Source organism: Penicillium soppii (genome assembly GCF_028829465.1).
Source record: "Penicillium soppii strain IBT 18220 chromosome Unknown utg000006l, whole genome shotgun sequence".
Lineage (NCBI taxonomy): Eukaryota > Fungi > Ascomycota > Eurotiomycetes > Eurotiales > Aspergillaceae > Penicillium > Penicillium soppii.
The window spans coordinates 3,824,010-3,849,579 of record NW_026643236.1 but is presented as its reverse complement, the minus strand read 5'-3'; the positions used below and the strand labels follow the sequence as shown (position 1 = coordinate 3,849,579).

The 25,570-nt window shown below is 48.0% G+C and overlaps 12 protein-coding genes across 12 annotated transcripts; 7 read left to right on the top strand and 5 right to left on the bottom strand.

Moving 5' to 3' along the window:
- Positions 1 to 1,875: 1,875 nt before the first annotated feature.
- Positions 1,876 to 3,312, bottom strand: N7529_008838 (putative Golgi transport complex component Cog5; the record flags this gene model as incomplete). The annotated part of the gene is made up of 1 exon (XM_057244365.1): positions 1,876 to 3,312. The coding sequence occupies one exon, from the start codon at positions 3,310 to 3,312 to the stop codon at positions 1,876 to 1,878; it is 1,437 nt and encodes a 478-aa protein (XP_057095903.1).
- Positions 3,313 to 4,104: 792 nt separating this feature from the next.
- N7529_008837 (class II aldolase/adducin domain protein) lies at positions 4,105 to 5,274 on the top strand (the record flags this gene model as incomplete). Its single annotated transcript, XM_057244364.1, has 5 exons — positions 4,105 to 4,381; positions 4,458 to 4,718; positions 4,771 to 4,903; positions 4,972 to 5,140; positions 5,200 to 5,274. 5 exons carry the CDS (start codon positions 4,105 to 4,107, stop codon positions 5,272 to 5,274), a joined length of 915 nt encoding a protein of 304 aa, XP_057095902.1.
- A 605-nt stretch (positions 5,275 to 5,879) lies between these two features.
- Positions 5,880 to 6,095, bottom strand: N7529_008836 (uncharacterized protein; the record flags this gene model as incomplete). Its single annotated transcript, XM_057244363.1, has 1 exon — positions 5,880 to 6,095. The coding sequence occupies one exon, from the start codon at positions 6,093 to 6,095 to the stop codon at positions 5,880 to 5,882; it is 216 nt and encodes a 71-aa protein (XP_057095901.1).
- Positions 6,096 to 6,377: 282 nt separating this feature from the next.
- Positions 6,378 to 6,704, top strand: N7529_008835 (uncharacterized protein; the record flags this gene model as incomplete). Its single annotated transcript, XM_057244362.1, has 2 exons — positions 6,378 to 6,484; positions 6,527 to 6,704. The coding sequence occupies 2 exons, from the start codon at positions 6,378 to 6,380 to the stop codon at positions 6,702 to 6,704; spliced, it is 285 nt and encodes a 94-aa protein (XP_057095900.1).
- Positions 6,705 to 7,001: 297 nt separating this feature from the next.
- Positions 7,002 to 7,461, top strand: N7529_008834 (cytochrome c oxidase subunit 6B family protein; the record flags this gene model as incomplete). The annotated part of the gene is made up of 2 exons (XM_057244361.1): positions 7,002 to 7,232; positions 7,339 to 7,461. The coding sequence occupies 2 exons, from the start codon at positions 7,002 to 7,004 to the stop codon at positions 7,459 to 7,461; spliced, it is 354 nt and encodes a 117-aa protein (XP_057095899.1).
- A 710-nt stretch (positions 7,462 to 8,171) lies between these two features.
- N7529_008833 (putative RNA-binding protein (Nab3)) lies at positions 8,172 to 10,924 on the bottom strand (the record flags this gene model as incomplete). Its single annotated transcript, XM_057244360.1, has 5 exons — positions 8,172 to 8,701; positions 8,755 to 8,975; positions 9,017 to 9,548; positions 9,612 to 9,791; positions 9,850 to 10,924. Coding segments are annotated over 5 exons (2,538 nt in total), but the record flags the coding sequence as incomplete, so codon positions are not given.
- A 764-nt stretch (positions 10,925 to 11,688) lies between these two features.
- N7529_008832 (peptidyl-tRNA hydrolase domain protein) lies at positions 11,689 to 12,351 on the top strand (the record flags this gene model as incomplete). Its single annotated transcript, XM_057244359.1, is given in 3 exon segments — positions 11,689 to 12,052; positions 12,066 to 12,195; positions 12,261 to 12,351. The coding sequence occupies 3 exon segments, from the start codon at positions 11,689 to 11,691 to the stop codon at positions 12,349 to 12,351; spliced, it is 585 nt and encodes a 194-aa protein (XP_057095897.1).
- An 84-nt stretch (positions 12,352 to 12,435) lies between these two features.
- Positions 12,436 to 13,677, bottom strand: N7529_008831 (snoRNA-binding rRNA-processing protein UTP6; the record flags this gene model as incomplete). Its single annotated transcript, XM_057244358.1, has 2 exons — positions 12,436 to 13,530; positions 13,588 to 13,677. The coding sequence occupies 2 exons, from the start codon at positions 13,675 to 13,677 to the stop codon at positions 12,436 to 12,438; spliced, it is 1,185 nt and encodes a 394-aa protein (XP_057095896.1).
- Positions 13,678 to 13,961: 284 nt separating this feature from the next.
- Positions 13,962 to 17,174, top strand: N7529_008830 (uncharacterized protein; the record flags this gene model as incomplete). The annotated part of the gene is made up of 6 exons (XM_057244357.1): positions 13,962 to 14,000; positions 14,066 to 14,612; positions 14,681 to 14,807; positions 14,857 to 14,952; positions 15,010 to 16,951; positions 17,016 to 17,174. 6 exons carry the CDS (start codon positions 13,962 to 13,964, stop codon positions 17,172 to 17,174), a joined length of 2,910 nt encoding a protein of 969 aa, XP_057095895.1.
- A 1,633-nt stretch (positions 17,175 to 18,807) lies between these two features.
- N7529_008829 (uncharacterized protein) lies at positions 18,808 to 21,207 on the top strand (the record flags this gene model as incomplete). Its single annotated transcript, XM_057244356.1, has 4 exons — positions 18,808 to 19,966; positions 20,244 to 20,543; positions 20,601 to 21,034; positions 21,094 to 21,207. The coding sequence occupies 4 exons, from the start codon at positions 18,808 to 18,810 to the stop codon at positions 21,205 to 21,207; spliced, it is 2,007 nt and encodes a 668-aa protein (XP_057095894.1).
- A 217-nt stretch (positions 21,208 to 21,424) lies between these two features.
- N7529_008828 (zinc-dependent alcohol dehydrogenase family protein) lies at positions 21,425 to 22,527 on the bottom strand (the record flags this gene model as incomplete). Its single annotated transcript, XM_057244355.1, has 2 exons — positions 21,425 to 21,954; positions 22,017 to 22,527. 2 exons carry the CDS (start codon positions 22,525 to 22,527, stop codon positions 21,425 to 21,427), a joined length of 1,041 nt encoding a protein of 346 aa, XP_057095893.1.
- Positions 22,528 to 22,794: 267 nt separating this feature from the next.
- On the top strand, positions 22,795 to 24,870 carry N7529_008827 (uncharacterized protein; the record flags this gene model as incomplete). Its single annotated transcript, XM_057244354.1, has 1 exon — positions 22,795 to 24,870. The coding sequence occupies one exon, from the start codon at positions 22,795 to 22,797 to the stop codon at positions 24,868 to 24,870; it is 2,076 nt and encodes a 691-aa protein (XP_057095892.1).
- Positions 24,871 to 25,570: the final 700 nt, after the last annotated feature.

Here is a 25,570-nt window from a genome sequence, read left to right as displayed (position 1 = left end):
CCGTTCTAAATGATCGACAAATTAGTTGACATTGCCCAGGTTTCTTCCCCTCCTTACCCCTCTCAAAATTCCCTAACGGAGAAATACATACATTGTACATGAGAGAGGGGGGAACAATGAGCAAGGGTGAAAGCAAACGACTATCTTAGAAGTATGATTGGAGATCTTATCCTATGTCCCAGCCCTAGAGGGCTTCTAGAGTATCACGAGTCACACGGGTACCTGTGAGTACATCTGCAGGGCGCCACTGAGGGCTGACTAGGGGCGCACGGCCAAGTATAGTAAGGTACCGACTGCAGGGCTCTTATCGATAAACCTGGATCAAAGTCCGCCCGGATCGGCGGGACTGACGTCTTTGACTTGATGTACATTATTATTGTACTGGGGTAAACTGGTTCAACGCCAGTCTAAGTCTTCTATTGGATGGAAGTTCTATTCCTACTTGTATTTTTGGCCCTTTGTTCATCCCGCCCCTGGGCGATCTGTTTGCCTTTCAAGCGGTCTGTTTGCTTATCTGCAAATGACTGGTCATTACTCGTGGCGTCGTGGATTTTTCTATTGATCAATCCAATCATAACGCTTAGCTTGCATTTCAAGGCCTATCCATGTGCCTATTTATGTGTCGCTGTACCTGGCCACGTAGATGAGCCGCCTTAGAATGGGACTGAAATATGATACTTGGCGTATATAGGCTATTGTATGAAACATACAAAATTTGATACGCTAGCATATTTTTATTTTTATATTAAAAGCAATTTAACAATATTGCGATTATTATATTTGATCAATATTCGAAGAACAAAGCCTTTTATAAACTTTATTTGAATAAACCCAAGTACTCATATTGTACGTTGTACACAGAAGAAAAAAAAGTGCATCTACCTGCACACGAGGCTGAGAGTCAATTCACATGTAAATTTTCAGACCGGACAAAACGGACAAAGCACAGCGCACTGCCTTCTCCAAGTCCCCAAACCCCGATCTGTGCAATCCTATTGGAGCCCAACCTCTTCAGCGACGAGTTGCATCTGTCTGCATCCAGGGCATATTGACTCACCATGCAGTGCGCAACGCCAGCTCCCAGCCACCTTCGAAATGGCCTCCAAGACCCCCACTGCCGTGCACTTTGTAAGAGTCATATGACTCGAGCAAAGACCGTTGCTGATTATCGATCGTGTACGGTAGCCTAGAGGTACATGCGGATGTAGATCTTCTCGCTTATCGACGAGTATATATGCATGCCACATCGAATTTTCCGAAGCTCGGAGGTTTTGCTTTTGGATCTGTGCGATCTGACCAATTTAGTCCCGATAACCTGGTGTCACGGCCTGATGTAGAAGTCTCTTTGTTCCTGGTCAGGTACACTAATTAGTCGTTACTTGGCATTGGGTATAGTGGTCCTTGGTACCTGGGACTTGAGCCTCGGGTTCTTCCTGTTCCCCAAGGATATGTTGCCCATGGTGCGACTTCAAGGTTCCAGTAGAGGAGTATCAACATGGGACGACTACATACATGTATCTCATATTTTTGTTTGATAGGTGTACACAATACTAATTCTTAAACAGAAGGTAAATCGTTATTTTTGTAGATGAGACTGTGAGACAGTAAGCCTACGAAAGGTTGCTTATTAAAAATAGACACATTTGAACTTAAAGTGGGAGTAATAAATGACCTTGGACGCTAGTTTGGATATGTGAAAAAGAAAGTGTCAGTGTCATTTGATCTAGCATCTTCTTTCAGACAGCTAGACAGCCCAATGCAAATGCAAGGTTCTGATTGTTTAATTGAAACTGAAGCTGTCTCCGTGATTGGGCTATATTAGATCGAATCTCGGATCATGGAAATCATGCATTGGAGATTGTAAGACTACGTACCCTAACGTCCTAGCGGCCCAACGACAGAGCTCACCATCACGGCAGCTTCTCGCTCCCAGTTGCCGACAATAACCGTGTCAGTTCCTGATCGGCCTTTCTCAGCCAATAGACTTGTGGCAGAAACTCTTGACGCACGAAGCACGCACTCTTTGATTTCAATCCTCAGCCGATCTCGGTTGGATCGCAGCGTGCGCGCAGACACACCTCCTCGGTTGACAATTTCTTGAACACGAGAAGTGAGAGACGATGCAAGGGAGCGCCAATAGTATGAAGGAAGGGATGATGTGTCAAGAGCATGGAGAAGAGGTTGCAGGAGATTCGAGTTGGTTGAGGCTGCTGCTTGGGTTTCGGCAGTCGGGGTAGATGCTAAGAGAGGATGTGGCGGGGGGCGGAGAGTTTTGAGGCTTGCCTCAAGAGCAACAATGTCTTGGCATCTTGTGGAGATATCGGCAAGGGTTCGGTCCATGGATGGGAGCTGAGAGAGAGCCCGGGCAAGGGAATTCACAGACGTCATGATTGCGGTGTGCATATATCCTTGCAATGTCGATAATAGGAGCTCGGGCTTGTAGTCGACAGCGGTTGTTGATGATTTTGGTTCAGGTGAAAGGAGATATAGAGTAGTGGCAGCCGTTGCCAATCGGGCTCGCGCATCGCGAGCTTGCTTATAACCAGATGATGTAGATGACTGGCCATTGGATGAATTTGCTGAGTTTGAGGAGAGTGAAAACCGATTGATGGTCTGCTGCGCTCTCGATTTGATCATATTTTCGGTGGGAATGACAAATTCTCCACGTAGAGTGCGAATCACCTTCACCCGATCCAACCCATAGCCTTCTTCGTCCTCTGCCGCGGCCGAGAACATTTCACGCAAACTTAGGATTGTGTAAGCAGCTCGCTCCAATGCGCGGAAACCATCTCTCCCAGCCGACGGTGATGCCCCATCCACTCCTACTGAGGTGGCTGCCCCTGTTGCGCTCCGACCTGTGATCTCGGCAACCTGGCTTTCCAGTTGCTTACCTAGAGTTAGGCATCGGGAAACAGCCCTTGCCAGCCGAACTGTTGCAAGCGAGTTTTCGGCAGCAACACGAGCTTCATCAGCCGCTTCCCACTTTTGCACCACTTCCTTTTGGAGACGCTCGTACCCTTGGGTCACAGCTGCAACCTGCGTACCGGACTCTTTTAAGATATGATCAGCAGCAGCTGTCTGATTCTGGGTGTGCGACAGTAACGGGAGTGCTGATTTTGTCGTCAGTGCATGGATGTGTGTATCGATCTCCTGAAGATCAAAGAGTACCCGTGACAATGGGGTGGATAAATCCAATGGGGTATCCGTTGCATTGTTTGTACTTGTCACCAATGTATTGGCAAAAGATGACGGAGAGAAATCTGGGTCAAGGAAGGCCTCATAGTCTATGTATGACGGGTCTCCTTCTGCCATTTTGATTTCTAGACACGTCCAATGATAATCTCAGTGGTGCCGCATACAAGCAAGAGTGATGATATAAAATCAGGTAATAGTCGAGTAGATCCGTAATTGGCCTGGGTTATTGGAGACCCCGAAGCAGTTTGGCTTCAATTTAGCCTTCAATGGTTTGATAGTAGATGTCTAGATCATTGGAGGAGGGAGGGATATTGGCCGAGCGTGAGATAGCCCTGTAGTCCACATGGCAGATAACGGATCACGTGCTGATAGATTAGTCATTTTGCATCGACGCCGCCGCGGGCTCAACCTACTAGAGACAGACATCAAATATCATGCAGCAAATCACTAAATGTTTGAAGCTATAGACTATGTCGTCGGAATTCGAAATGAAACTTTTCGAAAGATTCTACTCTGACATGATTCATCTCATCTTGGAAGAAGCATTGCTCCCGAGCCATCAAAAGATATCTGAAGTAAAGACAAACTGAACCCTAATACGGAGTATAACAAGTTTATTATGCCGTACTTGAGGAATCATTCTGTTGTGACCAATTATATTCGATGTATTCAATTTCCATCAACATTACCTACATGTAAGTAGATAAACCTAATATGCTGTCCGCGCCTTCCAACGACAGAGCGGGGATTTCCCCAAACCCCACACAGATAAGAGTTGGCCGCCTATTTGCTGCATCGGCCGGACTCGAAACATTCAAACTCCGTTATCTTTTCGAATATCTCTAGTTGAAACATAAATTCCAGGACGTATCACTGCTTTGAACATACCATAAACCCATCTTAGGAGCCATGTCGACTTCTACCACCACTACTCAGCAGGCCGAACAGTCGGTTCGCCTGACCAGTGAAGACCAATTGCCCCCACTCCCATCTGCAGCCGACGATGCATCGTTCCAGGGCCTTGCACGTGGAGGCCGTAACGGGACGTTGAAGCTGCGTGGCATCCCCACATTCTCAAACTTGCTTGAGAAGCGCAAATGGATGAGAGAGCACATGGCAGCGGCTTTCCGGTACTTTGGCAAGCTGGGTTATGGGGAGGGTGTCTCTGGACATATCTCAATGCGAGGTATGAATCCTAATTCTTGATTAGGCCGAATGTACATGTAGATTGTGTTGGGACATCAATTTTGACGTGGCTGCAGATCCTATTCTCAAGGACCATTTCTGGATGAACCCATTCGCCAAGCATTTCTCAACTATCAAGGCTTCGGATCTTGTTCTTTTGGATGCTGATGGATTTGTTGTGGACGGTGGAGCTCAGCTGCCTGTTAATGAAGCCGGGTTCCTCATTCATTCCGAGATCCACAAGGCGCGCCCCGATGTCGTCGCCGCGGCGCACACGCATGGTATCCATGGCAAGACATGGAGTTCTTTCGGGAAACCAATTGAGATGCTTACCCAAGGTGAGTTTCGGCTTGAATGTTCATTATACTATTCCTAACGAAATCAACCAAGATGCATGCAACTTCTTTGGTCGACTGGGTGTTTACGAAGACCACGGCGGCATTGTTCTGTCTTCAGAGGAGGGACAGGCAATTGCAAAGGCACTGGGCCCAGATAACATTGCGTGTATCTTGCAGAACCATGGGTAAGTTCTACCTCGGTATTGATGTTCCTGGTTCTCGACTCAGATAGCTGACCTGGGCTTGTATCTAGTCTTCTGACAGTGGGACGAACTGTTGATGAAGCCGCAATTCTTTACTCCATGCTGGAAAATGCCTGTCAGTCACAGCTCCTGGCCGAGGCAGCGGCAGCCAATGGTCTTCCCAAGAAGATTATTGCAGATGATGCTGCCAAATTCACTGCTCAGGCGGCGCAGAACCCTGTAAGCATATTCTATGCCAACTTGTGGAAGTTTGAAAAATGCTTTCTAACACTTTTCAGCACAACTTCTATACCGAATTCCAGCCCGAGTTTGAGTTGATTGTCGAGGAGACTAATGGAAGGGTCCTTCAGTAAGAGCTGAGCCACTACCTATCGGCCTTTAGTGATTCAGGCCACTGCCCTTCCGATAATCTAGTTGAATTCTTTCTCAGTGTCTTCTCCAGCTGTAAATTTCACTGGGGTATAATATTTGACCAAATTGTCGAAAGCGATTGGGAACCTTGATAGCCTTCCAAGCCCTGGAGGCTGGAATTATATTGCAAAGCTGCTTTCAAATAAATTCGTGCCATACACTGGACCCTGAGGTAGATCGACAGCAACAAATCGAGATTTATATATTTGAAGTCTGACTTGGAAGAAATTAACTAAGACTATGTGTTGTTTCGAAATCAGTGATTGTACATACAGATTTCATTTTCGTTAACCTTGTCAATCTAATTGACAACGAGAATAGTATACACCCCAGAGGTATTATTATAAGCAGGTATCGTAGAATGAAAAGAAATCAATTCCTTCAAAACAAACGCCATCTATACAGATGCAACCGCCGCAAGGGTATACAGAATAGAAAGAAGGCATGAAGCGGTTCATGGAAAAACCAGACGTAAAGAATATCGAGGAAAAATTAGAAAACAGTCGTTCATAGCCTCATAGGGCAACACCAAGAAGAAAGCAAGGGCTCATACAGCACGCTCGCCCGTGTGCTTGATATCGTCCATTTCATATTCTTGCAAGCTGCGCTCTCGGCCGCGGCCTCGACCAAAGCTAGACTCCTCTTGGCCATCGCCGGCGGAAGGCTGGGATGAACTAGCTTGGCTGCTACCCCCGTGTCCACCGAACTTGATAGGCTCCAGCTCTCTTCTTTGGCAGGCCCACATGCCCAGGAAAGTCATCATAGCTGCACTGGCGAATTGAAGACCCCACCAAAGAAGATTTGAGGGAATGGAGTGGGTATAGAAGATGGTGGCGACGAGATGGAGGAAATGGATTGTGAGAGCGAAGTCCGGGATGAGTTTTGAGCGGGACACAAATAGAAGGAGAAATATGACGCTGTGAACCCCCGAGAGATATCGTTAGCCGCTGTCTCAGTATCGCAACATTCGGCCAGGCGTTTTGACCAGTGTGCAACTCACCTGACGAAGCAATTCAACATCCACACCAGCCCTAACATCCACCCAATGGTTGTATCACCGCGCAGCGAGTCCCAGCCAAATACCAGATCTAACGAGAATGGTGCGCCGTATACGAGGGTCGTGAACAAGATAAGCACTGTGGCACAGGCATAGTATGCAAGCTGCAGCAGGAGAATCTTGCGAATGATCTTCAGCGGGGAGGAGTTCGGTGCGCGACCCCGCTGGTGGACGCCGGCGCGCCGGCATCAACTAAGAGAACAAGGGGGTCTTGTCACCCTCGCTTATTCAAATTTAACGAAATGTCAAGGTGGTCGTTTCAAGCTTGGAGCTCGGGTCGTGGATATGAGTGAGCATGCGAGGGTGGCCAGCTAAGTACAGTGGGCAAGAAAGCAGAAGCCGGTGTAAATAGTGCCCTTCCTAGGACTGTAAGAATATGTGCAATTAATTGAACGTGGAGTGTGTAGGGAATGAAAAGGGTCCTGAGATGGCGATCGCTCTGCCTGGATCAACAAGTCTTGGCGGTCACTGGCCCGACCCGCTAACTGCGAGTCTCCGATACCTTCTGCAACTGCACTTGGATACGTCCTGCTCTACCACCTCAACCAACTTTACCCGAAAGGCCAATTATTCGAAAACCTCACTCCATCTTAATATCACACAACCTTCAACATGGGCTGGCTCCCTTGGTCTTCCGGCGATTCAAACAAAAACGCAGCCGCCGACGGCGGCCGCATCGCTCCGGACCGAACAAGTCGCGCGCGCTGCTGGGAGGGCCGCGATCACTTCTTCGCCTGCTTAGACAAAAACGATATCTTGGATGGAATTAAAGAGGATGGGAAGGCACGACAGAAGTGCGCGAAGGAAGTTGCAGAGTTCGAGGAGGCATGTTCACAGAGCTGGGTACGTACTGGAATCTTTGGTCTGCGCTCAATTTGTTGTAATTTTAGACTTGAGAACTACATAATTTCTCTAAAAAGTGGCGCTGACTCGGGCTTTTTGAATTTAGGTGAAATACTTCAAGGAAAAGCGTGTGATGGAATACAACCGGGACAAGACGATTGAGCGGATTCAAAAGGAGGATGCGGCCAAGGTGAAAGACTTGAAGTCACAAGGATGGAACTCCAGATGAGAAGCCAAGGAAAATTGGTCAACGGACGTCTTTTTGTACACTATGTAGCATATCCACTCTTATCACGTACCCTGATGACCACTTCATTCAACTGCATTCGGGCCTGGACAGATTCTAAGAGATTGCGCTGTACACAGTACAAAGACCAGACTTGATATGGAGATCCCAAGGCCAGGTTGTGTCTTACTTGGCCTGGTGTTCGAGGTAGGGATGTGAGGCTCAAAAGCTGGACACTGCTACTACACTACTGGATATAACGAGCAGACTCAGACATAACATAGATACGTCAATAGGTTAATTGAAAGGTAATAGGTAAGCAATGCCGAGAGATAAGAACTCATTTGAGGATTGAATATCTACATTGTGTCCACATGGAGCAAACAAACAGATAGTCACAATGAGCAAGGAGCATAAAGTCCAATGTTCAAAAAGGCAAGTCAACTCCATCCTAGACAGCGCCTTGCCCGTATATCTAATATCTTACTGCCATCCGGGCCCATGACAAGCAGAAGAGCAACGAACGCCTGGTTTTGCACAAGCTAGCCTGTAGCCAGCCCAAAGAAAAAATCAAACGGAAAAGACAAGAAAATTGGATGAAACCGATGGAATTCACCGATCATAATGCGAGAACGCCAAGCTCCAGAAATGAAAAACCGCGAAATGAACCTTAAGTCCATGTGAGAATGATGAATGGTAAGAGAATCGTAAAATCATTGCTTCCATTTCGCAAGGTGATGCATCAGGTTCTGTACCTGGGGGCTTGTAGGCGCCTGGCCTTGCTGTGGTTGTCCGCCTAGGCCTTTGGCCAAAAGCGAAAGTAGGGTTGGGTCTGTAACGATAGGCGCATTTGGAGGCTGGAGATTAAATGGTGGACTGGGGAGGGGTTGCTGGTGGGTATTTGGGATGGGCGGAGGCCGTTGTGCGTTGGTCAGAAGACTGGCTAGGTCAGCTGGGGGTGGGTTGGGTGAGGAGAATGGTGATTGTGTAGCAGACATAGGTTGCGAATGCGGAGGTCGTTGAAGTGCCGACAATAGGGACGAAAGGCTAGGGCCGTCCAGGGAGCCAATGAGATTTGCAATGTTGGGAGGATTCGAGAGAGTCGGAAGTGGCATGGCCTGCACGGGAGGGACACCAAAAGCGGGATTAGGTGTAAATGCAGTCGGAGCAGCTCCTCGCTGCATTGCCTGGGCCTGGTGACTCAGGAGTTCAGCGGACAAGTTGGGCTCGAGTTCCGGGTAATCTATCGTAACATGAGCAAATTATCGATAATAAACCAAGTAGCAGTGGACTTACCAAGGAATCGGACGTTATCCAACCCAGCCGTTCGGTCAAACAGCTGTAAAGGAATCTTACGAGAAACTTGGTTTGGACGAGAAAGGCGGACGACTGCCAGAACACCTTCGATGAACTGGCGATGAACAGCTGCGCCAAGAGGAATCCGAGGGCCAAGCACCAAGACATCCACACGCAATCCACGATTACGGAAAGCGTTTTCTACATGAAGAACAAAGTTTCTATGAGATGTCAGCAGGTTTGTCTAAATAGACTTTGGGACAAGCGCAACCAACCTGTCAAGTTCTTCCAGCACAAGGAGCTGCACCTCTGGTACATCTCGCGGAACTCGACGCGGCACTGGCAAATCTGCTTCACCTTCATACACCCCGCGGGGACGTGGGCTGAGGCTGCGATAGCGTCGATCTCTTGAGTAGGGAGAGCGAGGGGAGCGAGGAGAGCGCGGCGAACGGGAGCGTCTGCGCTCGCGGCGGTCGAATCTCTCTGGGGTTCTGTCGCGCGACCGATAACCGTCTCTGGCCCCCGGAAAGGAGGTCGAGGCGAAGGGGACCGCGGCCGATAATCGTCACGCCTGCTGCGATGGGAAGGTTCATCACGGAAATCGCTAAATGGCAATCGACTTGGCTCATAGGGTTTCGGCCGTTCGTAACGATCGCCTGGGGCTCGGACATTGTTTCGTGCAGGACCGGAACGGCTGAACTCCGGCGACCGTGAGCGACGGGGCGGGGGTGCACGGGCGGCCTCTGATGCTTGAGCAGGCCGGGTTGATCGCTGAGGCTTTGAGATTTCAAGATCTGACAGAGTTAGTTTTAGAAAAACACAATAAAAGGCAAGTCACTAGGTTGCCGATTACTTACGTATCTTCCTGCCCCGCACGATAGCGCCCTGTTCGACACCTAGAGCCGCATGGCAAGAGCTCGCCTCCAAAAATTGTATGAACCCGTAAGCCTGCTTGATTGAAATCTGAGCAAGTTTTCCGTATTTGTGGAATATATGGAACATGTCTCGTTTGGTCACTCTTTCGGTAGGGAGGTTGCCTATATACATATCAAAACTGTCAGAGCATGAACAAAAACGAGCGGAGGTAGTACTGACCAACAAACAGCCTGGACCCCATTGGGAATCGATCCCAAAGACCCTCGGTCACATAGATCCGCTCATCGTGCAGGAACTCGTCATACTTCTTTTGAACCTCAGGTCCCCAAGGCGAATCATCGTCGATGCCCTTGATTGGTCGGCCCTGTTTATCCACACGGCCTTTCTTGAGTCCCTGCACAGAGGGTTCTTGGGAGGAGCGCTGAGATTCAGGTCCAGTAGATGGGGTCTGGAAGCCTGAAGTGGGAGGGAGTAGATTGTTGCCAGCCGAGCTCGTTCCGGCAATGGAATACGGCTGGGACTGGCTCTGCGTTTGGGTGTTACTGTGGGCTGGGAATGCGTGGGGTGCATTGGCGGCGCCATGGGCTGATGGAAGTTGTTGATATGCCACCTCGTTATGGGTGTGATGGGGTTGAATAGATTGGGCTTGGGCATGGTGGGCAGAAACGCCCTGGGATTGGCTAGGCTCGTCAACTGGTGCTTGGTGGAAGGACGAGGTGTCAACTGGAGGAACCCCGGCCATGGTTGCACCAGGGTCAGAGTGAGAGAGATTGTCAAGTAAGTTTTGGAAATTGACTCCGCCCGTGGTAGACCCCGAATCCTGTTCATCATTTAGGCGCCCCGGCATTCTCGACTGCGCCGAAATTTGGGTGTTCTCTACTTCGCTCGCAGTGGCAAAGCCTTGGGATACCGGATCGACCGGAGCAACGTAGGAGCAAGAGGGATCGGGGAGAGAGAATCCGGAGTTCAGATGGCCAGAATTTTCGGTCCCCGACCCTGAGTTTGAAGGGTAGTATAGCGCAGAAACATTTCCATATTGCGCATTCAAGCCATGAGAACTACCTGAATCCTGGTTCTGACGTGGTCCTCCCTGACCATGTAATCCTCCGTGCGACCATCCATGTGTTGCCTTATGTACCGGTTCATATGTCGAAGTATCGTTGAAAACAGGATCCATTTGGTTCTCTAGGACTGGAATATTGGCTGGCTCCGGAATATGCAGCGGTCGAGGGCTTTCCGGAGTCAGAGTCTTTCCGCGAAAGTGAAGCGCTTCATCGGGACTGGGCGTCATGTAGACTGGGCGGACGTTTCATCTACAAGTGGGAAAAGAATAATAACAAGTTCAAAAAGGAGGGTGTTAAGAGCGTCAGGATTTTTCACAATCGCAAGCTAAGGTGGGGCGATGGGAAAAAGATGGGTCGGGTTTCTCGGGCCTAAGTACCCTAGAGAGTAGAAAAAAGGGGGGTCTTTTCCAAAATGAAGGAAAAATAGGCGAAGGAATATGGGGGTTCCTGTCAAAATGGGGAAGAACTAAAGTAAGCGTGGGAGCGAGAGAAAGAAAAAAAAAAGAATGATGGTCAGGTGAGATAAAGTAGCTTGAAGGGCGTTTAACGGAGGTACCATGGGATCGGTATAAGTTTTACAAAATCTGGATTCTGACGCAAGTCAAAAGTGATCAGTACCTACCTAGTGTGCAATTATTATACGTAGTCTACTAACAAGTTTGAACATACTCTACATGTATTGACTTTTCACTGATCATTGAATAATTAAAGAGAAAGTCATAGTTGAATCTTTGAATCAAAATTACTCCGTACATTCTAAACATTACCTTTTAACAAAATAAAATAAAATAAGGCTTGTTACCTTTAAGTTCTTAGTTACACTAGTGGGGGGGCCAGACTGGGCGAGTAACGGACATCTTCCTTTTCTATGCCCGCAGGTGAACTAAGTGCTGTTTTTATTAGTCACATGGCTCTTTGACTCCTTCTCATTCTCGGGGTTACTGCGAGTTCTGCCAGTTCTGCGAGTACCTGCGAGCTTTTTGTTTGCCTAATAATGCATTATCGCTCTTGGCGCATACATAACCTCGCGTTGTCTTGTCGGACTTTCGTTTCTCGGGCTGACCAGGATATGCAAATTGCGAGGGATTGGCTCAAGTCCCTGAATTCCAAAACTGTCCCCCGCCACATCTGTGAGGTCTCGTTCAGTCGATCCAGCGGTCCGGGCGGGCAAAATGTGAACAAGTCAGTGACTCCACTTGAAGATCAATTATGTGGCAATCCGCTGATCGTGATTTTGAAGAGTCAATTCCAAAGCCACTTTGAAGGTCCCACTGGGCTCATTATTGCCCTTGGTGCCCCGGGTGATACACCAGCCGCTACGAGATTCTCGATATCTCGCCGAAAGAACACAGTCTCTGGTGATTCAATCAGACGAAGAGCGGAAGCAATCTACCAATGTGGAGTCGTGCTTCGACAAGCTGTTCCAATTGCTACAGAACTCGGCTAAGGAGGCCATCCCTGGGGAAACATCCCGAGAGCAAAGAGATCACGTACACAAGCTGTATGTAAAATTTTCTGTTGCAGACACACCTAGGCGTGATCTAACCTAACCGTGATTTATAAAAGACAACGTGCACAGAATGAGGGCCGAATCAAGGCCAAAAAGCAGCACAGTGAGAAGAAGAGTGGTCGACGAGGAAGTAAATACGACGATTAGGAGCAAATTCGCCAGACCCTGAATTTTGGTTCATATCCGATCAACGCCTCAATGCTAAGTACAAATATACCCGGGTATGCTATGCTACTCCTGTGCCGCACGCTCCGCATTGCGGGCGGTAGCCGCAATGACCTGCTGCAACGAAGGATCCAAATCCTTGGTCGCCTGGATGGGTTGAAGCCAGTTCACCACCTGGCGGGCAAGGTCTTTGCCAAGGGGATACTCCCGAAGGCGGGCAAGCGAGCTGCCAAGCGCCCGCGGGAATTCGGCCGAGGTGACGGGAATTCCAGCGGTCGGGAACTTGATATAGCAGATTTGTGTCCGTGGGCTGGAAGGCTTGTTCACGCGCATGGTCTCAATCACATGTTCCAGAATCTTGTTAAGGCAAGGAACATCTTGGAACTCCCAGACCATATCGAAGAACTCCTGACTGAACCGATCATCGTTATCGAAGTTCTTTGAGGCGGTGTCGAAGATGGTGAGCGGAATAGCACCGCCCAGGGCAGGTGTGGAGTTTAGGTTTTGCAGCGCAACCTGGTCCACTCCTCCATCCTCTCCCGTGCTTGGGTTGATGTCCTCCGCTGTAAGAGATGGGAGGGCAATCATATCAGCATCGGGGTTATCAATTTCGGATTCAATTTGCTTGGGTTTTTGGCTCTCCTCATCGAGACCTAAGATTTTTTGACGAGCAACCAGCTTTGCAATGTAAATCAATTCCAGCTTTGCGTATTGAGTCCAGATTGTTCGCGAACTCTTGCAGAATCGTAAGCCGCGCTGCATGTAACTCCGAGCTTGTGTCATATCTCCATGGTCGTCGAGGACATGTTTCGCAGCGTAGACCCATAAATCGGCGCTGGTAGGATGTAGGCGCAGAGCGTCGGTGAAGATCAGGGAGAGTTTCTTGTGAGCCTTTTGTTTCCGGGCGTATTCGATGTATTGAACCCAGAGGTTGATATCGCCGTGGAACTTGCGCACGGCCCGGTCGAGAACGAAGAAAATGCGTCGCTGGCCGTTGAAACCTGCGGACCGAATCCCAAGTCGCTTCACCCGCTTCTTTCGCAGAACATCAAGGTTCATTTCGTATTCGGCGTAGCGCACAAAATCCACTGGCTGCGCACCGCGCGCATTGAGCTTGTGCTCGAAATCAGAACGTTTTTTGACGATTGAGGAAATTTCATCCTAGGTATGTTGATCAGCTGTCATTCTGCAATACAATAATCACCATCTGCGGCTTACTTTGGTGAAAATCTTCTTGCGCTCGTATTCCTTGAGCTCAGGCACCGACTTCTCAAGGAAAAATCGAGCCTTATCTGTTGCGGCCGACATGGTTGCTTGTTCACTGAAGAGGTTTGTTAAAAAAAAAGTCGGCATCCCGCATTGAAAAAACACCGATCCAGCCCCAGAGGACGCTAACCAGATTGGGTTAGCCTTGAGGACACTCAGAACCACCGAGGGATCCGAACATTGTTTCCCTTTCCTCAGGGGCCATTTGCTCGTGACATCTACTCTAGTCGTTCTCTTTTTATTTTGGTTTTCTTTTTGACACTCTTTTTCTTAACTTTCTCCTTTTAATTTTATAGGTGCAGAGATTGTTTTTCCTCTGCGCCGCCATGGCTCCCCGATACAAGGACGGAGATGCCGTGGTTGCCGTAAGTGCTGAGCAATTGAATACTGATAGTTATATGGGGACGCTACTGACTTGACACCTATGCAGATCAATGGCAAATGGATAGCTTGGATCCACACAGGCTTTGCCTACGCGGCGTTTCTTAGTGCGTTGATTGTCGGTATTGCGTTGCATTATCACAAGATTGTTCAGAATGAGCATTACGGCTACCCCATCGAATGGTTCCCCTCCGTGTCCGCGACTATCGGTGATCGTTATCCCGAACGATCCTTCTTCCAGGTTTTCATTGCCCTTACTTCCGGTCCGCGATTCGCCCTTGTCTTCTTGTGGTTCGTCCTCACCTCGCGCCCAAACTCGGCCCTTCCCAAGTTGGTCGCTGGAGTGGGCATCTTCCGGACTTTGACGTGTGGAGGCTGGACCTATGTGACATCTACCGACGATCATGATTGGCACGACATCTTTATGATCTCGTACTTGGTGGCTACCTTGCCGTGGACCCTTGGTTGTCTTGCGCTTAGCCCTAACAACCGCCGCGCCGTTAAGTACCGCAAGATCATGGCCAGTTTGTTCTTTGGGACATTGGTTCCGTTGATTTACTACTTTATTCAGCACAAGGTGCACAAGGTTCCTGGTGGTGAGTCAAGCATTTCATTACAGTTGTTAGCAATTTATCTTTTGCTAACCAGCCATTTTTCTATTCAGCTTACACCAAATACGCCTTCTTTGAGTGGTCCCTGGTTCTGTTCGATGTCGGCTTTGATGCTATCGCAGCAATCGACTTTGAAAGCTTTGAAATTGTGGTGAGGGATGTTAAAGGTGTTAGCAGAGGGTATGTACCGTGGCTTCCAAAATGACAATCACCCACGTCAAATGTATAGTGCCAAAGGCTATATTGGTTACGAAAGAAAAACATTGTCTAAGTTTGCTCTCATTAGGCAGTTGAAGACGACTGCAGACTCTGTCTTGGAAAAAGAGTGTGTACAAACCCCATAACCAGGTATAATCATTCCGGAAGTTGACATCGTAGATAGGAAGGGAAAGCCGGTGGGCAACACCTTTGGCGAAGGCTTTTTCTGGACTGAGATCATTGATGCTGCCTCGGATGTCTATAACGGATTTGTTTTCTGGACGATTGTGACTGCTCTGCCGGTTCTTGTCTGGTATTTCCCCCTCTGGCACATGGGTATCTCCGGCTACGAAGTCGCCATTGTCTCATGCACATCTCCGTTGCTTCTCTTCGTCCCATCCTTGCGGTACGCAGCCGTGAAGAACCTCCGCCTGCTTCACCTAGCCTCGCTTGTTGGCCTCTTGGCATACAAATTCCAGGATCCCGCCAATCGTCTCTTTGTTACCAGCTTTGCCCTTGCTACCACTTGCGTAGCTTGGACAGCCGGATTTTTCGCCGAAAGGGCCAACGCTCCTCGTCTTGAAGCCCGTATCATGGCCTGGGGAATTGGTTTGATCATGTCCACCGTCGCCAAGTTCGCATGCAAAACGAACAACCCGCTTTGGCCAATCGTCAATTCTGATAACGGCGGCTGGAATAAAATCGGTATCTTCATTGCTCTGTTCGCCGTTTTGAGATCTCAGAGACGCTCGAACACGACCGGTGATGGTTACTTGCCAGCGGGCGGCAAGAAGGGATCGTCGGTTTTGGCAGGTGTTGGATTTGGTGGTCTCATGTTCGCCATCGTTTCGCTCTTGACCGACTCGAGCACCATGATCTCGTGGGTGTGGGACGGATATCCAGTGCGCGGGCCTCTTGCGGCTCCTCACGGCGCCTTGACCATCTTTGCAATGGGAGCCGGTCTTGTATACGGAATCTTCTACCCTCGTGTCGCCGGGAGCTGGACTGCCTTCGGAGTCGGCTCTGTCGGCGCCGCCCTTCTTACTTCATACCACCACTGGACTGGATTTTATGGTGCCCTTGCCCTTGCATTTTACATCATGGCCGTTACTCCAGTCTTGATTGCCTCTACTGTCCGTCACTCTCCTGCGAGCACGTTCGGCATTGGCTTCATCGTTTATGTCTTCCTTTTGCTCTTCCACGTCTGGATTGTCGCTTATGCATTCGTGCCTGGTGGTCCTCTAGTTCGCGAGCACACTGATTGGCTCATGATCACCACCATGCTATCCATTGGTGCTGGTGTTTTCTCTGCAGCGACCTCGAATTCGAGTCGTTCATCTCGCAACAAGCCCATCAGCCCCAACAGCCAGAGACAGCGGTCGTACTACATTTACGTCCTCGCTGCACTGCAGCTCCTCTCTGTTTCCGTGGCTTACCTGCGTTTCCCTACCAACGACTATACCCCTCACCACAAGGAAGATAAGATTGTAACTGCTGGTATTTGGACTGTCCACTTTGGCCTTGACAACAACATGTGGTCCTCTGAGCGCCGTATGCGCGATGTCATTAGCGAACTCGAGCTGGATGTTATTGGTTTCCTCGAGTCCGACAATCAGCGTATCATCATGGGCAACAAGGATGTCACTCAGTTCATTGCCGAGGACCTTGGCTACTACACTGACTTCGGTCCGGGCCCTAACAAGCACACTTGGGGCTCCGCCTTGCTTTCCAAGTTCCCCATCGTCAACTCCACCCATCATCTCCTCCCTTCGCCTGTGGGTGAGCTGGCACCTGCAATCCACGCCACCCTCGACATGTATGGAGAGATGATTGACGTTGTTGTCTTCCACTCTGGTCAGGAAGAGGACCCCGAGGACCGTCGTTTGCAGAGCGAGTATCTTTCCAAGCTGATGGGCGACTCCCCACGTCCTTTGATCTTGTTGAGTTACCTCGTCACCAAGCCACTCGAGGGTAACTACAACACTTATGTGAGCGAGCGCAGCCAAATGAAAGATATCGATCCCACCGACTGGGACCGATGGTGTGAGTATCTGCTTTTCAAGAAGCTGCACCGTACCGGCTATGCTAGAATCAGTCGTGATACTATCACCGACACTGAGATCCAGGTAAGTTGTTTCTCAATCTATTTGTACACCTCTTTTCTCGGTCTCTGACTTACAATAACTATAGGTCGGCAAATTTGTTATTGGGGAGCCCGAACCCGAAAGTGAGATGCGTATTCCAGAAGAGATGGTCCCTGTTGGCCGCCGCTTCCCTGCCCTGTTCCGCGGCGAAGGAGTACGTGGACACCGTTATCACGTCTTCGACGAGCCCCGATACTGGCAGTGAATAGTACCAAGGGTTGCATGGAATCATACGATTGCGCCAAAAATTGCCTCGGAATAAATTTCATGATTTCTTTTATATGGTGACATAGTTAGGACCATATCAGGCAGATATTCCACCATCATTGGAATTGCCCTCATACCCCTAATGAAATGACCGCTGCATTCTACTTTTATGTTCTTCTGTCCGTATTTAGTTCTGACTCTTGCTTGGCTCTATGCTATGACCTCACCCCGCTATAGAAGAGAAGAATTCAGGCATGCCCATTTTGCACAAGACGGTAGGTCACTTATGTATGTCTGTCTATCCCTGCAATGCCAAGCTCCCTGTAGCGAAACATTTGCTGGTGGCTTAGTTATTCATCACCAAAGGGCTCTTCATGCCTTTGGAACGTGTTCCGGCGTTCTAGTCTTGTCAGTTGTCTGGGTCGTGAGATTCAGGTTTGCGAGTCCAATTCTCCCCATGTGAATACACATTTGCAAAATATGTCTCATCTTTGTTCCAAAAGTGATGTGAATACGCCATCTCGAACTTCCTACCGAGGGGCTATGTGTCTATGCTCACCTTGGCCTAGGAAAGTTTCTTTGAGATGATTCTTTGTTTTGTGTCGGGAAACATCTAAATATATCAATGCACAGCATAGAACCAATTCAAGGGCCAACCTAATTTCTTGGTCAGGAGATAGCAATGTTTTCTCTACGGCCTCACTGGTTCATCAACTTCAAACCCTCTTTGTCTATTTCACGACCGAGCGAGCACTTCGCTTTGTTTCCCAAAGAGGAAGGGGGCCACATCATTCATTTGGAAGAGAACCACCACTAATCCCTCTTTTTTCCCTCGGATTTACAAGTTGAAAGAATTTCAATGCTGTCTTCTCACCCTTTGCAATCGAAGTTGGTTTGAAACAAACTTAAATTTTGTGGTATAGCTTTTTCTTTATTGGTTTCTCTATTCATCGTCTCACACACATTAGGTCCAACCCTTTTCTTTAGGCTCTAACCTACTTACTATATCTACGTTTTCAACTTCAATATTATAATTTTATTCTTTTCAAGGTAATTATTTATATAATACTATTTAGAGTTATCTCTCCTAGGTAGTATGCCATTGATCAGTCTACTCAATGTGCTTTTTGTTCAAGGTACAAAATTTGAAATTCCCAGTTCTTCTGTACGCATCGGAGTGAACAATTGCCACATCCGATATAATATATGCACTTATTTCTGAATAAATGCATGTCTATCTACCTAGGTACTTTCAAGTCTGCTTATAAGCCATGACATAACGAAATTCAAAGTCAGAAAAAAGCCAAATTTTGCTACAAGAGAATAGACGCGCACTTTGTCTGGAGAATTTATTTTTATCTCTCTTTGTGTCAGTGAGTGCCCTGGATACTTCGAAGCTGTGCTTTGTCCATCGACAGGAAGAGGTGACTGGGTTGAGAATTAATATCGAGCCAACAATTTGCCTATATATCTGATCACAACTCTGAACTTGAATTCTTTTCTCAACATATCACTCGCCATTGCAACCATATATATCATGTATGTGTCATATTAAGTTTTGCTGTGTTGCATGACTAACAGGTCAAATTTCAAGTTCAACCTTGCATCGTATCATCCGTCAACCCGAAATCATGGTCGAGACACGAGCTAGGGCTAAAGGAGCACCCCCTCCGCCTCCAGCACTCACAAAAGAGCAAAAAGCTGCAGCTAGAACCATCAAGGCTAAAGAGAAAGCTGCAGAGAAGGCCAGAAAAGATCAGGAAAAGGCTGCAGCTAAGGCCGTCAAGGCTAAAGAGAAAGTCAGGAAAGATCAAGAGAAGGCTGCAGCAAAGGCCGCAAAGGCCCCAAAGGCAACAAAAGCCACGAAGGCTGCGAAGGGCCGGCAATTAAAGACCCCGAGACCAAACAGGGCCAAAAATATCAAAAGTACAAAGACCTTGCCAGATCCTGCTTACAGTGAGAGCAAGTCAAGCGATGAAGACCTGCAGGGAGAGGATGAAAAACAAACCTACCGCAAGAGACGGAGGATTGCGAGCAGCAGCTCTCATGCTTATGTGGAAGTTAAAGTTAGTAGACCAGAACCTCTTCGCATCAATTTCAAAGAATGGGATTACTCGAGAGAGCTACCTCCCCCTGAAGGTCTACATACCAAGCTCCAAGGCACTCTGCCGACCATCAGTGTGGGAGGCTCTGCACCGCAGCCTCGTTGGCTGGTTGGTCAAAACAAATTCATGCCACAGCCTCCGATGTATCTCTCATACACTGATTCCAAGCGCAAAGCTTCGAGCGGTTCCAGCTCTAGCGATTATGGAAAATTGATTTGGTATTTGGATGAGGGCGATTTCAATCTCTGGGGTGGGCTTACACACCCACAGCTCGAGGAGCTTGCACACATATGTTTTGAGAATGCACTCAATCGCCCTGTCCTGATAGACGATATTCTCCATTCTCTTTCCGATGGCCCACTGCCCCAGTCTATAACGTCTAGCGAAGCATGGTATCCGATTCTGCCGCCCCCGCCCTGTACGAGGTATTTTGCAAAATCCTCTGATATGGCTGTCTGGGAAAGCCCTGAGGACCCCCATGACTCGGGTTATTACTACAAGGACTACGAGCGTCCATCGTTGGCTGTCCAACAGCCTCGTTCTGCGCAGCGATCGCACCAGCACATCCTGGCTACCAAGTTGTTAGATCAAATAGCGACACCGTCAGATGCAAGCATTGCAGACTCAGACATGGAAAGCCCCGTATCTCCTACCGCTCTTGAAAGTCTGATGATTGAACAAACTGGTGAGTGATTTGATGATTGAACTTTATACCTGCATGTTCATATTTTCTGGCGGTCCAATGTCATCAAACAATGCAATTACGGATGTGAATGGAAGTAGAATGTGCAGGCCTCCAGACACAACCTTGGTTGTGTGATACAACATTGAACCCATACTTCCTGTATATTGGTCGTCAAGCCTGCTATGATAAGAGTTTTTTGCTCCGCATGCTGGTGAATGATAGCAGTTGCTCGGATCTACTTTTCCAATTGAGACCCATGCTAACTGATCGAATCTAGATAAAAATTCAGTAGAAACTTCTGGAGTTAGCTACAACTCTGAAGATGATTCTCAGCTTGAGTCAAACTTGGCCCATGAGTCTCAGGAACAATCACCCGATAGCGCTTTTTCCAATTACAGTTCAGACGGCGAGGTTAGCGCTCCCTCCAACACCAGTGCACCTCAACTCGATGACGCTAAAGATGTTAGCGCTGATTCGACAAATTCTTCGAAAATAAGCTCATCCGTATCGTCACATTATGGGCTCTTCAGCGCGAATCAAATCGATGAATATTACAACAAGAGCAAGCAAGCGAGATGTGAGTCCAGTAATTCTCAAAGGCATATCTCGTAGCGGGGCTAACTGTTGAGTCAAGTTCATCAAGATAAACTAGCAGGCCGAGAGCTGCCCGAAAAACGAAAATTTCAAAGAGAAGCCGAAGAGGAAAGAAAACGAGCGCGTGGGATAAGAAATGGCACACAAGCTGAAGAGGAAAATACACAGACCCGTGATCGACCTTTACAATGGATGGAAGGGCCGTATGTAGAGGGTGAGGAGGATGAGGAATCTACATGCACGAACGAACCCCTAGGAATATTGGATTTGAGAGATCCCTTCCTTGAGCAAGCAAAGGAAATATGTTTGGATAGAAAGGCGCGGCGAAGATACTTCCCTGACCCTATTGTTGTTCATCGAGCGCGAATGTGGGCGGGGGAAGATTTGAATAAACAAGACGCCAAACCTAACGTCGACGCTGCGCTGCCACCTTGGGCTGACACTCATCGGCCTTTCGGTCAGTGGCAAGATCCGGTAAGAGCTTCAAACAAGACTCATACGTTAGATTAGACATAACACTAATCTTCGCACAGGCCCAACCAGCCGAGCCTACTACAACGAGGTCACGAAAGAAAGTCAATCCCGCTTGTAAACGAGTAACAGGGAAGCATCGGGCATTGTCCGACTCGAATTTCTCGTCGTTTTAACTGTATCTTTGTCTTTCAAGTATATAGATCAGGCGTTGCATTACAGATTTTTTTCCTTGTACTTGCTTTCATTCTATGGTCTTTGTTATGCATGGAGTCCATTTTCAGTTATTCAGAACCATCACAATAACTGACATGTTTTCCCGGAAAGTGCATCATAAAATGATTTTTACCATGCCAGATGCTAAGTACTAGAAGTAGTATTTGATATGTTGTTCTAGCTAATCACAATACATATCTTGGAGACATGATTTCCGGCTTCGACGGTCTTGTAGGCTGCGAGAATGTCCTCTCGCGTAAAAGGGTATTCTTTCTCAACATGGAACCTCAATCTCTGTCTATCGACGAACGTCACCAAATCCTCCAACATACAGCGAGGGCCGATCAACACACCTCGAATAACGCAGTTTTTGAGCAAGGCTAGCAGAGGAACGTCGGGTCTCTGTGTCATGCCGCAGCTAGCAAGGTATCCAATTACGCTGATGATACCACCTGGTGCAATGGCTTGAATACTCTGTTCAATTGTACCAATTCCACCAATCTCAATGATGTGGTCCACACCTTTGCCGCCAGTGAGCTCTAAAGCCTTTGAGGCCCAGTCTGGGGTCTTCTTGTAATTGATGCAATGATCAGGTTGCAACAACGACTGAACAAACTTCAACTTCTCATCACTAGAGGAGGTGACAATAGTTGTCGCCCCAGCAGCCTTCGCCAGTACAAGGGCCGTCATTGCCACACCGCCGGTACCTAAAAGAACATCAGGTGAGCAACCTAACGCCCATAAAAAGGAATATAGGAAAGCAACCAACCTTGAACCAGGACAGTCTGACCGGGCTTGAGAGGGATATTTCCATACAGAGCATTCCACGATGTCACACCCGTGCAAACCAGCGAAGCAAGCTCGCTGTAGCTTTGTGGTGCACTAGTGGGGACCTTAACCACACTTGACCCCGGGCGAGCGATATATTCCGCAAGGACTCCATCGACACCGCCGCCCTGGCAGGTGAGAAAGTCTTTCTGGGGTCCATACTGATGAGCGAGATCAAAGGAGACAACCACGCGGTCTCCCTTTGCGAGTCCTCGCACTTCATCTCCGACAGCGACAATGTCTCCTGCAGCATCAGAGCAAGGGATTGGGTTATCCTTGACAAAGGCAGGATAATTTGAAGTAGCAATCTGAATATCCCTCGAATTCAATGACACTGCACGAACTTTGATAAGAACCTCATGCTTTGAAATAATCGGGATTTCCTCTTGGGATGAGACAATATCCTCAAAACTGTTGCGAGTTGGGAATCGAAAGACTGTATGCGTCGTCATTTTGAGCCGTTGTTCTGTGGTTGATACGGAAAGCAGAACTGTAGAGAAATAGATTTAGGACATATGTCTACTCTATTTATATTCTTGTTGGTTATGAACGTTCGTACTCATGCTCGAAATCATACCCACTATGCTTTGAAATCGTTATACTACTTAAGGGGGCCGATGGGGGTGTCTTCCAGAGCTTCCTATTGGTCGAGGACACGTCAACTTCAACAACAAAATTTATCCTAATCTAATTCCTGGCCTGTTGAGCGGACCAAAGCAATGTTTTCAAGATTTTCATCATCAAATTCCCCTCTGACGGCCAAGCGTCGGAAAGTCAGTCGGGCCTGTGACTTTTGCCGAGAACATCGCGTCCGTTGTGAAGCAGCCACACCATGTCCTCAATGCGTCGCCAATCACATCTCATGTAGCCGAAAGTCCCAGTCAAATCTACAAAGGCTGCCTAACAATGGCCGAAAACGGCAATCGTCGCCCTTGGATGTTGATGTTGACCAAGAAGAAACAATCTCGACGCTTGAGCAGACGTTGGCCTCTAGATCCAATGGCCCGCAAGACGCAACAAGCTCTGCTCAATTAACACCAGAGTCTCTCAATGTGCCAGATTCAGGCCAGAGAATGGACTCGATGCTTGGTTTTATTGCCCGCATTGATGCTTTCTGCTCGGGCGTCTCACAACTCACCACGTCCATGTCCCCTGAAGGTGATGCTCCCCCGGAGTCCACATCGCCCTTTTTATCGAGTAATTTCCAGGAACCTAGTCCAATGGAATGCAGTCTCACAGAGGTTCAAATTAGTAGACTGCTCTTGATATTCTGGACTAGACTATGGCCACAAGTGCCAATAATTCGTCATGAAGATTTGAGGTACCTTAGGCATTCATCGCAGGATTCACCGTCACCACTTCGCGATATGATCATTGCGTATTGCATGCAGTATGTCTATTACTCGGGTCTCCATTCCCGGATTTTGGGTCTCGAACTTCATCAATTCCAGCAAAACACACATGGGTCTATGATCGGCCTGCCGTACTTTCAACGATGTCTGCGAGCAGTCACCCAGTATAGCAACTTTTCACAGCCTTCTGTGCTCACCTTGCAATGTTATTGCTTCATGATACTCTATCTGCTTGATGCTGGGCAGCATGCTGCTGCCTATAATATGATTGGTCTTGCCATCCGAATCGCCCAATCGTTAAAATCTAGTGCAAATACCGGCGACCGGCCCCAAAATTTGCGCTTGGCTTGGTGGATGTTGGTTATTCTGGACTTCCGTTGTTCCAGATATCTCGGCAAGCCAGTGAGCATTCGTTTACAGGATTTGCCATGCCCCCCACAAGCCCGAGAATCGGAAGACTTATTGGGCTCAGAAAATGCTTTATACCATATTGAATCTATCCGGTTAACAGCTGCAGTCTTGGCTGTTCTCGACAAGACCGACTGCTATCCCATTAACTTCGTTTCAAATAACCATACCGCTGGAACCGAAGCCCATGCTCATGCGCTTTCTCACGCCTTGCACCACCTGCGCCAATGGAAATTGGAGCTGCATAATTTGAAATCGCTGAGACATATCAAGCTGGACGTGGAAGATACACCTGCTGATCCGAATGAAGAAATCGAAATTCAAGATGCTTATCTGAAACAGCCACCAATGGAAATTCTCCTAGCTACGCTGCTTGAGCTCCAATACCACAATGCTATCATCACCATTCATCGAGACTTTATCCAGTTCCCAACTCATCCCCTTGTTCCCAAGTCCAGTCCTCGGGGTGACGAGCATAGTGCCACTGCTCTGAATCATGCTTTGGCGATGATCAGGCTTACACACCGCCGGATGACGACTCATGACGCTATTCATGGCATCTCTGAGATCTACCAGTACATATGGAATGCAGTATTGACTCTGGCTGGATTTCTGCTGGCGTATCCGTATTGCTACAGGTGCCCAAGGGCTCGACAGTACATCCGATTGGCCTTGGAGATATTCGATTCTGCCGGTACTCAGAATACTTCCCCTCTTCGTGCAGCATCACTGACACGTCATCTATGCGCCAAAGTTGACACTTTGGTGCAGATTTTGAACATTGATCAACCTTGCGCATCCTCTGGGGAATCTGATTTTGTACTAAACTCTACATCCGAAACCGGGGCAGCAGGAGATATGTCTTCTTTTTCTGATTATACTGCCCTGGAAGTGGAGTCCCAACCACCGTCTTCCGCCCATTTGAACCTGAGCGGGGAATCACTGTGGTCCTGGGTTGATTTTATGAACGTGAGTGCTTGGCCAAGTTATTGCGACGAAGTGAGCGAAGCTTTTACAGACCCTACAAAAATGTAATTTCTCTTTAGGTTCTTAATTAATACAGATCAATCTCATTGTAGCCTCAAGACACAAACCGTAAAGTACTTTGGAATTCTTACTAATTTTATAGCATGTAGCCTGAGCCCTTGCACTGACTACATATGTATGCATACACGGATGGGGTTGAGCTGTGGGGCACACCAATAGCCACTAGATCAGCTAGGCCATTTATAGTCAGTTCCGGTTCTTCCCATTGGAGAATTTGCTTCGTACAGTAAATCACCGGAGACTATTGATGAGCGGGCCATGGCTTGGATGGACAGTACGGATAGGTACTTTGGATATAGGGAGCCATTTACGGACTAGATGGGGTGGTTGGGCCATTCGTAGTTGAGCATTGAAGAACGGGATCCTAAGTTTCCATTAAAATGTCCAATATCGGCCTGTCATCATGATATGAGATTACTGTATTATAGGACTTGCCATTGCATAGATTAGCCATGCAATCATTCGTCGTAAAAAAATGGAGATCATACCCAAGAACGAACAAAATGAAACGGGAAGTTCTAGACAAAAGGAACGAGAACTAAAAGATGCATCTATCTGCTACCAAACATATAATGTGGTTATGACAGCCCTTGTTCCTAAGCTTCGTCCTGTAGGATTACTTGATCGGACTCTATTTTGACTCTTCCATTACTGTCACGCAACATGGAGAGACTCTGCTGCTGCTGCC